This window comes from Drosophila biarmipes, chromosome 3R, assembly GCF_025231255.1.
Source record: "Drosophila biarmipes strain raj3 chromosome 3R, RU_DBia_V1.1, whole genome shotgun sequence".
In the NCBI taxonomy this organism is placed as follows: Eukaryota; Metazoa; Arthropoda; class Insecta; order Diptera; family Drosophilidae; genus Drosophila; species Drosophila biarmipes.
The window spans coordinates 16,210,821-16,226,035 of record NC_066616.1 but is presented as its reverse complement, the minus strand read 5'-3'; the positions used below and the strand labels follow the sequence as shown (position 1 = coordinate 16,226,035).

The following is a 15,215-nucleotide window of genomic DNA, read 5'->3' as shown; positions in this document are numbered from 1 at the left end:
TTATTTCTATTCACCACCTATGTAATGTTAATTTATTTTACTTTCACTATTCCCTATAGAGGTATTATATGTGAGAGCTCACTGCAATCGATCGGCTCCTCTCAGATGCTCTTGAAATAAAGGCCCTGTTCTCGAAGAGCCGTACGATAAAATATTGCCTCGATTGAGCGAATTTCGACAAGTGGCTGATAGATCTTGCCATTGAGTCCCGGGACTTTGTCGCGATCGGACGTCTGGCGGAATTCTTCGGGAGTTGTATCCGTGCTCTACGCCCAATTAGTTTATGGCGTATATAAAGTGCGAGCTGGTTTGATCATGGAACTGAATAATGTCACCGTCGAGGACGGCGTAAGTCCAAAGTTTTTCGGCACATTTGGGATTTCTGGCGATCGCGTGGGTTTATATAAGAGTAAAGCTCCCAGTGAACGCTGCATAATTGCCAACGATTGATGCTCTTCCTATTTTGATTTTTATCGCTTTTGTTTTGCGGGGCATTTCTTCATTGGACTGCAGTTCTCACTTAATTGTTACTTATGGCCTGTCGTTTTTGACGGATAAAACCGGGGAGATAGCAATAACACCCCAGCCATTAACAGTTCATTCACAAAAATATTTTTTAACGATCCAGGGGAGTGAGTGAGTGTCGGTCTAATTCCAACCAAATACCATTTGTCATATTTCAGTCAACAATGTTGGAGGCAACAGCACACTGATTTATTAACTGCCCCATCTCATCAGCTATTAATTTATGGTCTGATTAAAATTACCAATCGAAACAAGCTGAGAATAAAGCGGCGTCCAGCGCTTTCAGCACTGATACTAACGCTCAATTAATCACGATTGGCGAGCAGAGCCGTCACTCAAACTCGGGCTAAGATTAAATTCCTCCCTCCATGGGACTTTTTAAGCCATATAGTTATGTAAATGAATTCAAAACTTTAATTGCAATCCTCATAAATAAAACAATGCATTTTCCGCACTCTGCAATTATACAATAAAAAGTGAGAATATATTTATGCCCGATACTAAAAAACCGCTCATTAACATAAACAAATAGGTATTTGCATTAATAAAATAAAATTACACTGATCGACAATATTTATGGATAAGGATTTTCTTATTAAATCATCGCATATCAAACTTTTATTAACAGTTATCCATAAATGTTAGGAAATCTAAAAATATATTTCATAAAAAAGCGCTTTGTAAATTATGCATATATAATTTTAGAAACACATGACATGGCTAGTTAATACATAATTATTTTAGTAACTTTTTAAAAATGTTAATACTTTACCAGATGCCATTTTTATCAGTGTTTAGTAAAGAAATATCTCAATTAGCATTTTTATTAATTTTTAGGTTGATGCGTCCAAGTCCCACACTCAAGATCCCAACACGCCTCCGAATAATGAGAAACCCAAGCCGCAACTGCTGTACGCCATCAACGACAATCCCCCATGGTACCTGAGCATCTTTCTCGCATTCCAGCACTACCTGACCATGATCGGCGCCATCGTCTCCATACCCTTCATCTTGACGCCGGCGTTGTGCATGTCGGATGAGGACGCCAACCGGGGCATCATCATCTCCACCATGATCTTTGTCACGGGCATTGTCACCTACTTCCAGGCCACGTGGGGCGTGCGACTGCCCATCGTGCAGGGAGGAACCATTTCGTTCTTGGTGCCCACCCTGGCCATTTTGGCCCTGCCGCAGTGGAAGTGTCCGGAGCAGTCGGAGATGAATGCCATGGACGAGTTGGAGCGGGAGGAACTGTGGCAAGTGCGGATGCGGGAGCTATCCGGTGCCATAGCCGTTTCCGCCATGGTTCAGGTTGTCCTGGGCTACACTGGTCTGGTGGGCAAGATCCTCAAGTACGTGACTCCGTTGACCATTGTGCCCACTGTGTCACTGGTGGGTCTTACGCTCTTCGAGCACGCGGCTGATACGGCTTCCAAGCACTGGGGCATTGCCGTTGGGTGAGTTTTACAGATCGGTTGCCAGTCTATCTGGAGCCCGCAAAAAATAGATGTACCTCAACACCAGCGCATTAAATATGATTGCTTTCAAGTTATTATTGCTTAATTGTTATTGATAATTACTTGAATTGCATTTCGCTGGGAGTATTTGAGTCAATATTCGATTTAGTCGGGTTTTCTTGAATCAAGACAAAATGTTCTTGAATAAAGAATATGCATTCTAGACCTAATAATTTAAAATCAAGAAAAATTGCGTTTGATTTAAGAATTTTTTCTTTCTTAATATTTATTTGATTTATGATTTCATTATCCATTTTCCTCACAGAACCACTGGCATGCTGACGCTCTTCTCGCAAATAATGTCGAACGTCTCCGTGCCAATCCTGGCCTACCGCAAGGGTCACGGAATGGAGGTGCGCCAGTTCCAGCTGTTTCGGCTCTTTCCTGTCCTGCTAACCATCATGATAATGTGGGGTCTGTGCGGCATTCTGACGGCCACCGATGTCTTTCCTCCAGGCCATCCTTCCCGCACGGATGTTCGCCTGAATGTGCTGACCAGTGCCAAGTGGTTCTATGTGCCGTATCCGGGACAGTTTGGCTGGCCCTCGGTGACGCTCTCCGGCGTGCTGGGCATGTTGGCCGGAGTATTGGCCTGCACGGTGGAGTCGCTCAGCTATTATCCGACGGTGTCACAGATGTCCGGCGCCCATTCGCCACCGCTGCATGCGATCAATCGTGGTATCGGAACCGAGGGATTGGGCACTGTGCTCGCCGGTCTCTGGGGAGCTGGCAATGGAACCAATACCTTCGGGGAGAACGTGGGCGCCATCGGGGTCACTAAGGTAGGATCGTGGAAAGATAAAACCCAACTGTAATTTAATAAAGTCTTCCATTTCAGATTGGGTCACGTCGTGTCATCCAGTGGGCCGCATTGATAATGGTGCTCCAGGGAGTGATAGGCAAGTTTGGAGCCATCTTCATCCTCATACCCGACTCGGTGGTTGGCGGGATCTTCTGCGTGATGTTCGGCATGATTATAGCCTTTGGGCTCTCCACGCTGCAGTATGTAGATCTGCGGTCTGCAAGGAATCTCTACATCCTGGGACTATCCATATTCTTCCCCATGGTCTTGTGCCGCTGGATGCAGAAGCATCCCGGGGCCATTGACACCGGCAACAAGACAGTGGACTCCACACTATCCGTGCTGCTGGGCACTACGATTTTGGTGGGTGGCGTGCTGGGTTGCTTGCTGGACAACGTGATACCGGGCACTCCGGCGGAGCGGGGCCTGATCGACTGGGCGAATGAGATGCCCCTGGGCGATGATAATATCAACGATGGCACGGCCACGGACTATGACTTTCCCTTCGGCATGGATGCAATTCGCCGCTGGAAGTGGACCTACTACATCCCCTTCATGCCCACCTACAAGCTGCAGAAGCAAAGCTGATTAATCGCATTGTTAAAATTACAATCGTGTGAATCCATGTAAATAACAACCATTCAATTTGGTGATTCGGTTTTATTTATTTTTAGAAAACGCTGCTCGTGCTCACGCTCTAATTACAATTTGAACTTCGAATTCGGATTCTACCCAAAAATCTAGATCTATTACTTTTTGTTCCGTGTGATTTTGTTAATTTCTTTTTAAATTCGCTTATCGTTTGTTGCCTACGTTCTACCTAACAATCTCCCATCGTTTCGCTCACAATTCGCATATTTTCTATTATTTCGCAATAACATCAATAGTCCTAGCAAACGAAAGTAGTCCCTATTAAACTCTATATATTCAAATCTCGAAAACAATCCATCAGTTCTGTATAATGCAAAAAAATTCTTGTTAAAATTATTTTATAGAAATTTTAACGCATTTTCGGCGCGAGGTATCCCCACAAAAATAGCATAGAAAATACATATACATATATTGTGAAACACGTGTCTCATTTCCGGTTGCCTCTCTTCTCACTCTCCCTCTCCCTCTCCATTTCCGTTTCCGTTCCGCTTTCGTACCGCTTACGAACTTACAGATTAAAATCAACGTTTTATGACTATTGGCTAAATCTAAAACCACCGAAGGAACCAAGGCACAATCATTTGAAAATCGTATATATATATAATGCATTAGTGCATCTTTTCAGAGTCCCGATCTATGGCTGAAACTCCGCTATGTCCGAAACTACAACAAACCTACGACTAGGGGCAGCGTCCAAAAGTCTGCACTAGAGTATAACTTTGGCTAAGTTCCATAAAAAATTATCAAAAATCTCTAAGCCTAAGTGGGATTTGGTAATTGGTGTCCAGGGTTTGGTATATAGCATTGGGCATCTGGGATCTGGGATCGGATTAGGGCCAGTCTAGAACTTGTGCTGCTCGTTGTGGTGATGGCTGTAGTGGGCAGGCTGGAGCTGTGGCTTTTTGGCGCCGCCACTGCTGGCGCGCGAGGATGACGAGGAGGCGGTGGTGTTGGGCGGCGTGCCCATGGCCTGGCCATGTTTGTGGCCGGGGTTCACCTTCTTCCGTTTGGAGTAGTAGCAAAAGATGCAGAAGCCATTCTGCGGTGTGGTACATCAAATGTTTGTCGGACTGCGAGTGGCCGACGAAGTGCGGTAACGTGATCCGGAGCTGGAAGACATATAATACACAATTAAGTGGTGATCATTTCAAGGGTAATCTTAGCACTCACCGTGAAATGCTGGAGGTGTAGTCCCTGACTGGTGTCCGCGCCTCTCTCCTCTGATAGGAGGAAACTCCCTCGCCGCTCCGGCTGCTGCTCGAAGTCGGTGGCTCCAGCAGGGACATGGTTCGATGATCATAGGGTCGAATGGAACGCCTGCCCAGTGTGGCATAGCCATCCAGGTGGCTGCTCCCTGCTGCACTGCTTCCGCTGGTGGCAGTGGGCAGGCTGCCATTCAGCGTATAAGATGACCTGCGCTTCGGATTGTACGTGTTGTAATAGCCACTGGCGATGGCTCCATTGCTGGGACTCGAGCTGGAGGAGCTCTTGTACCGCATGGGCACCGAACTGTAGTCGGTTGTCTCGTATCGCTTGCTGAGGAACGAAGGCGAGGTATTCCTTATGTCGTTCAAGCTCTTCCTAGGTTTGCTGGTGGCCCCCGCCGAGGAGGCCGAGTAGTCCAGTGGCGAGCGGTAGACCGGAGGCTTGAGTTCCGTACCCACGGGACTCAGTTTCAGCGGCCTGAAGAACTGCTGCGCTATGTCCGGCGAATGGGCTCGGGGTGGTGGATCCATGGAATCCTGGGCATGCAGCTTGTGACTAGAACGCGCCTTAACCGCCGCCTGTTGCTCCCTATAGTAGTCCCGCACCGCCGAAGGACCCACTATGCTGCTGGTGCGCCTCGGCTTCTTTTGCTCATTAAACCGACTGTAGAAGCTGCGTCGCTTGATTCGATCGATCACACTCTCGTTCGGGTCAGAGCTCTCGGAGCAGCGGGTGGGCGAGGAGAGGGAAGCCCTGGACAGGCGGGAAACCGTGGGCGAGGGCGTGGCATGCAGCATATAGTTGTCCTCGGAGCAGATGGACCAGTTGTCAAAGTACAGCTCAGGCTCCTCGGTGGGCGAGAGGAAGGTCGAGGTGGAAGCGCAGTCATCTTGGTAGCTCCTCGAATCCGAGGAGTAGTTGGCAATGTTCTCGAAAGAGGGCGTCAGCATGGGATTGTTCCGATTGATCTCATGGGCCGAGGAGGTTCTGTAGCCAGAGGTTTGCGAGCTGCAGTTATTGTTGGTATTGGTGGAGTTATTGTTGGTGGCATTCTCCATGGACTGCTGGCTGGAGCTGTTGTTCGAGCTGGCACTCTTAATGGCTCCTGGGTAGGGGGGCAGATTCGAGTAGATGCCCAAGCCCAGTCCTCCGTTGCCATTAAGCAAGGCCGGATTGGTTTTGGAACCACGATAGCTGCTCCCGCTGGTGGTTGTAGTGGTGGCTGTGGTCACCGAACTGGGAGCTCCGCTGCCAGCAGCATTGGCGCTGGCCAGATCCAGCATCAGACCCTTCCGCTTCTCCTTGTTGCTGGTGGCTGTGGTGTTCATTGGAGCACTGCTGCTGGTCAGATTCTGGCTCTTGTTTTGCCGGCAATCTGGACAGGCTGTCTCACAATTGCAGTTCACCTCTCCGGCTGTTGGCGTTGGAGCTGCCTTCACCTTCGACCCTTGAGCCTTGACCACATTCTGATAGATGGGTGATGTGGGCAGCGAGGCGTCCGGCATCTGATCCTGCTCCTCGCGCACCTGCCTCTCAATGTTGCTGGTGGACCGGGTACTCCTGACCCGTCGTTGTTCACTGCTCTCCCTGTCGAAGCGGCGCAAGAAGCCCCCGAACATCTTGTTAACTGCTCCACCTGATTTTCCCTGGCCTTCCTGGGACGCCGCGTGGAGCTCCTCCACACTGGCTGCTCGTTTGGGACTCACTCGCCCATTGGGTTGGGATCTGGGTACGGATCTCTCTCTCAAGGAGCGCAGCATCGTGTCAAAGCGGGATCGCTTGTCCACTCGTTTGTCTTCTGGGGTAGCGAGTTCTAGGGATTTCTCCGTTTCCAGGACCTTCTTCTTGTACTTCTCTGGAGAACTGCGCTCCTCTGGAGATCCTTGTTTTTGGGTGCAGGCCAGGGATGCTGCTGCTGCTCCAGCAGAGCCAGCCCTCTTCTCTTTGCTCATGGCCGAGTCCCGCAGTTTCTCGAACTTCTGCCCCAAAGCGTAGAGCAAACCCTTGCTGGGCTTCTTCTCCGGCGACTTCTCCTTGGCCTTGATCACCGGACTCGACTCCTTGGAGCTGTCTACTGGTGTGGTATTTGCAGTGGTGGTTGCAGTTGTAGTTGGTGTGGTGGGCGTCACTGGCGTGGGTGGTATAAGCTTGGATTTCTTCGACACCTTGATGATCTTTTTGATGGTTGTGGGTCGGGAATCGCTAGAGGAGGAGCCTGTATCCTTGGGGTCCGTTACGGTAGACATGGTTCCAGTTGGCGTGGCCGACAGCGATTTCTCCTCGGAAGTGGACTTGGAACTAGTGGGCGTCGCCATGGCCGAGGGCGTGGAAATAGCTTCTGTTATAGTAGGTATGGCCACTCCACTGCGGGTTACCTTTCGCAGCTCCTTTGGCGTGGCCAGTTTGGTGGCCGGGTAGCTCTTGGGTCTCATTAGGCGACTCTCTCGTGGTGCAGGCTCTCCTGCGGATTCATTGGTGAGCCCCGAGGGCAGTTTGCTGGGCAGTTTAGTGGGCAGAAGTGAGGCAGTCGGTTCTGGGAGATCGGCGGAGGATTTGAGGCTTAAGCCGAGATCTTTCATGGGATACGATTTAGGTCTCTTCAACTTCGTTTCCTTGGCATTAGAGCTAGCCAGATTAGGACCTTCAGTGCCAGTTGTGTTAGGGGCCTCATCTGCTTTCTTAACCACCTTCTTGACTTTTCTCACCAAAGTGGTTGAAGCTGAGGTGGTTGTGGAAGAGATTTTGGTGGGCTCCGGCTCATTTGCTGGGGATTCCTTTGGCTTCAACTTCTTCACCTTTTTGATGGTGGAGGTCTCCTCCGTTTTCTCCGATTCCTGGGCCTGTTCATGTTGGGTTCTCACGGCGGATAGGAGCTGCAGCTCCTGTAGTATCTTGTCCGCCAGCTCATGCTTGTCCAGTTCTGTTTCCAGCTCGCGAGCCCTGGAAACACTCCGGTGCCTGGCTGATGAGGATTTTACAGGTTCCTTAACCTGACCATTTGATTGCGCATCTGTGAACAACTCCATGCTCTTGTTGCGTGAATGTCGCGTGGAGGATCTGATGGGGGCCGCCTCTGGAGGTGCCTCGCCCTGCTCCACATTGGGCAAACTGTGTTTCCGACGCCTCAGATCCTGTACCTGCGACTGCTCCTGCTGGTGCTCCTTTTCCTGACGATCCATGGACTTTTCTCTGATTTCCCTAAGCATGCTCTGGGTCTCTCGATCCCTGGGATCATCGAAGAAGTCTGGACGCAGAAAGCGCGAAATTCGTCGCTGCGAGGAGCGACCAATCCTCAGGGAACTGCTGCCCTCCGTGGCAGCCACTTGTGGCAGTTGCGGTGGCGGCGAGAGACAACCACTTGGGGGACGTCCCAGTCCACCACTGTAACGCTTCTCAGGCGCATCCTTGGCCGCCTGCGATGGGCTCACATTGCTGGATTTGCTGAGATAGGGGGAGTAGTACTTGTACTTCTCGCTGATGTCGCTGGTGTAGGTGCTGCTGCTGCATAGCGAGGATTTGCCGTAGTCATCCCGGCAGACACTGCTGCTGCGGCTTTTGGTTGACGGTGCGGTGGCCCGGCTCTCTGAATCCTGGCCTGAATTCTGCGTTGGGGCCACACTGCGACTGAGGCTGCGCCTGTAAATGGCTGTGCTAGCTGAAGTGGTCTTGGGTGCATCTGTCAGGGGTTTGCTCTTGGTCTGGTCCACCAAATCCTCCTGCGGCTGCTGCTCCGTCTGGTAGCCCCTTCCGCCGCTCTGGCTGCGTTTGTAGACCTTGGGAGTGGAGGCGCTGCTGGGAGCACTTGTCTGAACGCTCAGGGTGCGGGATAACTTGCGGGCCTGAGTGGGCGGCAGCTTGGCCAGCAGCTGCTCCTGGAAGCACTTGGGTAATCCTGGAGTTATGCTCGACAAGGTCTCCAAATCCTTTTTGCTCAGTCTCAGCCTGGAAAGGTCTAGATCCGCCAGGTCCAAGGGCTCCTCGCTGCTTCCTGTTGCTGTTGAAGAACCATTAACCGAATCCTTTTCCACCTGGGCAGGAACTGAGCTGGGCTTAGCCTTCCCCTGATGATGGCCTGTGAATAGGAGAGAATGCCCAAGACAATATAAAAACATGTCTTCAACCACAAAAAGGAATACAAACGGGTAGTGATTGAAAAAGTATTCCACTTACTTGGCAAATGAACTGATAGAATTCAATTATTCAGGGTTACTTACATGTGATTCTAATGATTGACTGATTGACCGCCCCACCGCGTCAGCCCCAGAGATCTGAAAACTTTTCTCGTTTTCGTTTTTGGCAACCAAAAGAATTACTTTCCAGAGACGCAATCAAAGCGGGGAAGCTTCAACTTGAACTCTTCAACACTTAACAAACTTGCAGGATGTGGGATTAACATCAAAATCAAAATACAACTGGGATTAGCTGGACGTGCAGATAACGAATAACGCATACGGGCAGTAATTTGGATTTCATGTTTTATTTCACTTGGTGTACGTATAAAAATATTTTCATATTTTATGCTTCCATCAGAATGAGTTTTTAGTTCGGTTTTAGTATTAGGTATTAAGTATAGGTATTGCGTAGTTGGTATGCTTGAAGCCTTTGCGCGAGAGGAATTGCTTGACTGAGGCGTATGGGAGTGGCGTTAAAAACTTGACTGACGGTTTAAAATTAAGTTTAAAATCGAAATCACAATAATACAATAGGATATTGTACTGGGGGAATGTTGTGGTTGTGCTTTTTCGTTGCCTCGAATTTGCCCTTTTAAAAAATATATTATTATAAAAATAAAATCCAATCCCTGGGGATTTAATTAAAAAGTTTATCAATTAATTTTGACTAAACAGATTTTAGCGGTCGAAATGTGAAAAACAGGAATTTAAAACAATGAAAACAATTAAGCAAATCGAGTTTTGGCAACAGAAAAGATGGAACTTTGGAACAGTGTCGATGGGAAATGGGGGCGGCACCACCCAACCAACCAATCAACCGCCCGACTGCTTGCCTTATGGCTTCCTTGGGCCGGTTGGTGTGGCTTTGGCTGCGGTGGTGCTGGCGGATATTATGGCCGGGATGGCTGCTGGTGGTCTGCTCCTGCCGTTGGCGCTGTTACTCCTCGTGGTCGTGGTGGTTATCGTTAGCTGCTTCGGCACGCCGGCAACGGCAACGGCCACCGTTTTGGCCATCGTCGTCGTCGAGGAGGCGAACTGCGGAGGCGTTTTGGTGGCGGTGGTACTGGAGCTGAACGGACTCTGGTTAATGGTTATAACATGCTTTGTGGTGGGCGTGGTGGTAGTAGTAGTTAAAGTAGTTAAACCAACTGTAAACGAAAGTAAGTACGAAACGTGTGTAAACGGCCAATAATAAAATCATTATGAGTAATAAGTCAAATCAGCGGGTTGACCGGTTGTCGATTCACTCGAGGAGTAACGCTCTAACTACAGATATATGGTGCTCTGATCATGATCTTGGGGTTAGGTTCGCTTCTTCTACGGCATGAAATGATGATGAACGTAACTAGTTCGATTAGTAGCTGAGAGAGAGAGTTTCAGTTCTGTACATTATCGTATTCAAAGTTTTGGACATTTTTTCTTGGCTTGGCTCCATCGACTCGGTTTCACATTCAAAAGAAGAGATTGCCGTTGGTTTTAATAAGTATCTCAATTTACTTGGTTAACGATTTATCCAAAAAAAGCCCAGAACTCAGAAATTTGTTTTTGCTTTTTATAATCATACGTATATATAATTTTGTTTAATTTTGGAAACAACATTTTTAGTGCCAAGTTAGTTGGTTGGTTGTTTTTAGCTGGTTGGTTGGCGGTTTTTAACAGCGTGGACAGAGTCAACTACATTGAGAAGCTTTGGGTGTGTTGGTTGCTGGGTGCGCATGTATTTGTATTGCAGGTGTGTGTGTGCGTGTGAGTTTAGTGGTGTTAAACAATTAAATTTCTTGTACAACACAAATTTTGGTTTTAATTTTGTTTTTATTTTAATTTAAACTTTTTGCATTTTTTTGGTTTTAATTTCGTTTTTAACTAATAAAAAACATCAAAAAGAAGAACTGGGAAACTCAACTTGAAACTTTGTTTTTTGGTTTTATTTTTTTTTGGGTTAGCGCATTAGAAAACTTGTAGTTTGTTTTGTTTGTGGTTGGTGGGGGGATATATATATTTATAGAATATATAAATATATGTATTCAAACGAGTTGGTAAAACTAAAACAAATTTAAGGTAGCGGGGCCATTTGCATAAGAAACTGTACAACAATTAATTGCCAAAGAAAGTATATGTATCGAACAATTCTTTTGGTTGCGAAAACAAAATCTCAGTGGTCACCACAAATAAAATAACAAAAGGTTTCGTCTTCTTTCGTTTGGATTGTATCTTTTTATTATTGTCATCTATGTTGTTGTTCTCACTGCAAAATGTAGTAAATTTATTAGGTGTTTTGGTTTTCATTCGCTTTAGTTTATTTCACTGTTAACATTAAGTACAATCTCCTCGGGTCGCCATCAACATGTTCATCGCCTCAACTCGAATAACATTTAGGTCAAGGGTTAAGCCTGATTCGGGTTCGCCACAAGTGAATATATATATGGAATATATTCCTCGAGCGTCTCTATATAACTGCGCTGGTATACAGAACTTTGAATACGATTTGATTACACTTGTTCATTGACTTAACAAACTCTTGGTTTTTCTTCGTAGCTCTTCTTTGCTCTGTAACTTTATTTTCATCATCATTGCATGAGTGCAGAACAAAAATTCGAAAGGCAAATCATAAGGGGGTAAATAATAAATAAATAAATAGTGCATAAGTTAGGGAAGTGGGTTTGTTTTTCTCTCGGTTGAGCAATAAATAAATAGATTCTGGTTGGTAAGCGTCAGCGGCATTAGGGGTTAATAACAAAAGAGTGGTGCTCTAGGACAGACAGCATTTAGATAGATAGGTAGATAGTAGTTATAGATAGTTCACTGGATAGAGATAGATATATAGAGTGAATATTGATAGAGATTGAATTATGCTATTAAGAACTGTGCGCGCACACAAAACAGTAAATCAAATAAATATGTAGATAGTCTTCAACGGAAATAATGGTTGTCATTAAGTATTAATTGGCATTTTCACTTGATAATTACAGTAGACACTTATGATTAATTGTTGTGTTTTTGTAGTTGGTTGCTTGGCTATCTTGTTTTTAGGGGACAATATAAGGTTTTAGGCTAGTTCACTTAATCTGTGATCTGTGTTCACTTGTTTTGTTTAGCAGACATCAAAAACTACTTGAAATAAACAGTTGTAATTAGGTATACGATATAGGCATATTGAAAGTGAAAGTATCTTATTTACGTAGCATACGTTGCAGCGCATTGCTTTCTTTAGTTCTACATTAAAGTTTTTCTTAGTTTTTTGTTTTATCATTTTTGAATTTGTCTGTGTGGCTTCTTCGTCGCTGGGCATCGGTCGAGATGCACTCATATTTCCGGCTCTGACTGGCGTGTCTCACTACTGATCTAGGTATTTACTCTTTATTCTGTGATATTCACCTCTTGGCAGCGTGGCCCCCGTGCGCGAGAACATCGATTCCATGTCGCTGCCCAGGTCCCGGGACATGCTGTGCCGCCATGGAGCTCCCAGTCCGCTGCTGTTGCTGCTGTTCAGGCGGCTGTGGAGGATACCAAAAGATTGAGATTCAGATACCGCGATACGGATGGGCGGACACAGGTGAGAACAATGCGCCAGCGATTCAATTGTGATTTTGAACCTTCAGGACCGAGGGACTTGCACATTACACACGCTTGCCAAAGGACTTACAGGCAGCACTGGGGGGCGTGGCCCAGCCACCGACGCAGCCGCTCCGTAATGTTCAAGGCCCTCAGCCAGCGCTCCCCGCACCTGGAAGCAGGAGCAGGAGCAGATGAGAGACAGCCAGGTATTAGGCGGGATGATTGGGATGGTTGGGTGGATGGATTGCGGTTTAATTGTGCAAGGCGGAAGTGGGCTCTGGGTGGGTTGGCTCGAGAGCAGCGTACAGTGAGTTTCAAGCCAAATTTAATCGGAATTTAATGGTAATGCCGAAAGTTTTTGATCATTACAGGGTTAAAGAGTTTCAGCCAAGAACCTATGAAAATCTTTGGAAAGGCGGTGGCAGCCTTGTGTAACAGTGTAAAATATCACTAATCTTTTAAAAATAATATATAAATATTGATTTATAAGTTATTATAAATAAACAGTATTGGCTGGTGTTTTTTAATATTATTCTTATAAAAAGGAATTAAAGTTTAAAAAATTGAACTTTTTTTTAAAGAATGATTAGTTTATTCTAAGGTATTCCAATGAGGAAAATTATGTTAAAAATGTTCAAATAAAGCGTCTTATTTTTAATAAATTTTGCTTCCAAACCCACTGCACCTTTAATCATGGCTTTGAAGGATCTCATACTGTTAAATAGCCATTTGGAGCCTTAGTACTTACACTTTCTTCTTCTCGACCGTTTCGCTATACGTATAACTAACTTGAGATCTAAGCACACTTTGCGGGTAATTAGTTTAAGCATGTTTGATGAGTTTTTTGTTTAAGATTGTTTTTAATTGTTAGATGGTGGGCATGTGGAGGGCAGCATGTAAGAAATGGACAACAAATTTGCAGTTAATGTTGGTGGGTGGTTAAAGCGATCGTCCAATGGTAAGGCTTCGGAGGATGCGAATAGCAAATCGCACTCAACTTCAGCTGCCAGAAGCCGGCTCTTAATCAAATAACTTTCCTGGGAGCGAGCACTATACTCCAAGGGAATTTAATGAAATTATTAACTAGAGCCAGTGCCGCGACACGTTTGCATAAGCTGACAGGCTGACTGACTGACTGGCAGCCAGGATGGATGGCAATAAACTTTAGTAGTTGCAGCACTCCAAACTCCATTCCCTCGCTCTCGAGGGGACACTCACCTGGCGAAGGGACTGCCCTGGCTCCAGAATGGACTGTGACTCTGGGCCTGCCGCGAAATGTCCGTCAGCAGGCGACTAGAATGGCTGGGGAAGCCGGCCGACAGGTCACTGTTGACATTCAGGCGATTCGTTAGGGCCCGCACCTAAAAAAAGATTAGAATGGATGAGGAAGGGGCTTTCCCCGATTAAAGATGGGCTCTATTATAGCAGACAGATGACGTCTTACCCGCTGCAGCAGGGTCGAGAACAGATTCTCCGCCGTGAGTATCTCAAAGCCATCGTCATCGTCGTCGTCCTCCTCGTTGGAGCTTTGCGAATCGTTGTCTTGACTAATTTTCTTGACAGGTCTTGAGCTTCTGCGGGTGTGTCAGATAGGAAAAAGAAGAGTTTAGCATGATGGTGAAAATAACCGAATCAAACGGCAGTCGAGGAGGCGGGCGGGGAACTAACTGGGCGATCCTGATTCAATTTAGCAATCCAGTTACGTATTCAGCCCCTGCACTCAAAGAAAAGCTGTTTGTTTCATGAAAATTTATTAAATGTAGACAACATTTGTAATCTTTTTTTAAATTAAAGTCAAAGGGTCTCAAAGTTCCCTGAAAAATTACTCATACGACCTTTCATAAATTTATACAAAAATAGGGAAAACCCTTCAAAAAACTGTACGATTTTTTAATAATTTTCTAAAATAAGCCAATACATTTTCTCTGAGTGCAGTATAGAGGAGAATCTTTGGGCTTTGAAAGGGGATAGGGATAGGCGGAAGTAAGCGGATGTGGGCGAACCTGAGTCGGTGCGGGGTGAAGCGGGCCTCGTCCTCGGCTCCTCCGCTTACGCCATCCCTGGTTATTGACGTGGTGCGCATCTTCTGGAATGGCGAGCCCTCATCGAAGCCAGCCTCGCTTAACAGTGAGCTGCATACGAAATCGAATTCAGATTGAGTCCAGGCCAATGGGAATTTACGCTTTAAACGCTTTAAACGTTAGGCGTTCAACTTTAAACTTTAAAGCTTACCCAATGCGACGCGATGGACGCAGGCGGGTGAACGTGGAGCGACTGCTGGTGGTGTGGCTCGATTCCGAGGGCTCCACGCTGCGTTCCCGGGGCGTGATGAAGCCGCCTCCCTCGACGGCAATCGGGATGATAAACTCGCGCGGACTCTTCTTGATGGGCTGCGAGGTGCTGGTGATGGTGGCCTGCGACATATTCGTGGCCGTGGCGGTCGCATCCGACTCGGATTCCACCGTCGACTGCCGTGACAGCGAGCCGGAACTGCAAGAGGTCGTGAAACAGGCGCAATCAGTCATAAGCTTGCACAGGAAATTAAGCCTTTTTGAAGTTGGTGCAGGGCTGTTTTAGTATTGCATTAAAAGTTATGTCCACCCCATAGAATTTAATTAATATATATTTTTTTTTTGCTGCGTTGTTTAATTTTATCTAGCCTTTAGGTGTTTTAAATATTTTATTTACAAAGTTTGTACATTTATATATATTTTACTTTATATTGATTTTTCATCAAATATTCAATCCAATGTTTTATACACAATTAAAAAGGCCACTAAAAAGTAT

At 46.4% G+C, this 15,215-nt stretch overlaps 2 protein-coding genes across 16 annotated transcripts in view; one reads left to right on the top strand and one right to left on the bottom strand.

Annotated features, from left to right (window-relative positions):
* The first annotated feature begins 212 nt into the window (after window positions 1–212).
* Window positions 213–3,914, top strand: LOC108031410 (solute carrier family 23 member 1). The gene is made up of 4 exons (XM_017104806.3): window positions 213–348; window positions 1,363–1,982; window positions 2,308–2,824; window positions 2,881–3,914. The coding sequence occupies exons 1-4, from the start codon at window positions 316–318 to the stop codon at window positions 3,430–3,432; spliced, it is 1,722 nt and encodes a 573-aa protein (XP_016960295.1). The 5' UTR covers window positions 213–315; the 3' UTR covers window positions 3,433–3,914.
* LOC108031408 (serine/threonine-protein kinase par-1) overlaps window positions 3,485–15,215 on the bottom strand; it is a 49,706-nt gene continuing 37,975 nt past the window's right edge. For 6 of the 15 annotated variants that reach the window (XM_044090824.2, XM_044090822.2, XM_050889300.1 and 3 more), the window contains 8 exons: window positions 14,661–14,918; window positions 14,432–14,560; window positions 13,873–14,002; window positions 13,647–13,789; window positions 13,177–13,233; window positions 12,249–12,367; window positions 4,666–8,773; window positions 3,485–4,604 (listed from right to left, as the gene is read on the bottom strand). In XM_044090824.2, coding sequence (XP_043946759.1) covers window positions 4,550–4,604; window positions 4,666–8,773; window positions 12,249–12,367; window positions 13,177–13,233; window positions 13,647–13,789; window positions 13,873–14,002; window positions 14,432–14,560; window positions 14,661–14,918 — 4,999 coding nt within the window. In that variant the 3' untranslated portion in view covers window positions 3,485–4,549. Of the gene's footprint in view, window positions 4,605–4,665; window positions 8,774–9,158; window positions 10,022–11,057; window positions 11,427–12,248; window positions 12,368–12,497; window positions 12,598–13,176; window positions 13,234–13,646; window positions 13,790–13,872; window positions 14,003–14,431; window positions 14,561–14,660; window positions 14,919–15,215 lie in introns of those variants that run through there. The other 9 variants (XM_050889299.1, XM_050889301.1, XM_050889303.1 and 6 more) reach the window with 7 other exon arrangements.

Bases quoted from the DNA above. Each gene is read 5' to 3' on its own strand.
- LOC108031410 (XM_017104806.3), top strand. From the start codon at position 316: ATGGAACTGAATAATGTCACCGTCGAGGACGGC. The intron at 1,983-2,307 runs GTGAGTTTTACA...TTTTCCTCACAG, and splicing joins CACTGGGGCATTGCCGTTGG to AACCACTGGCATGCTGACGC. The intron at 2,825-2,880 runs GTAGGATCGTGG...CTTCCATTTCAG, and splicing joins GCGCCATCGGGGTCACTAAG to ATTGGGTCACGTCGTGTCAT.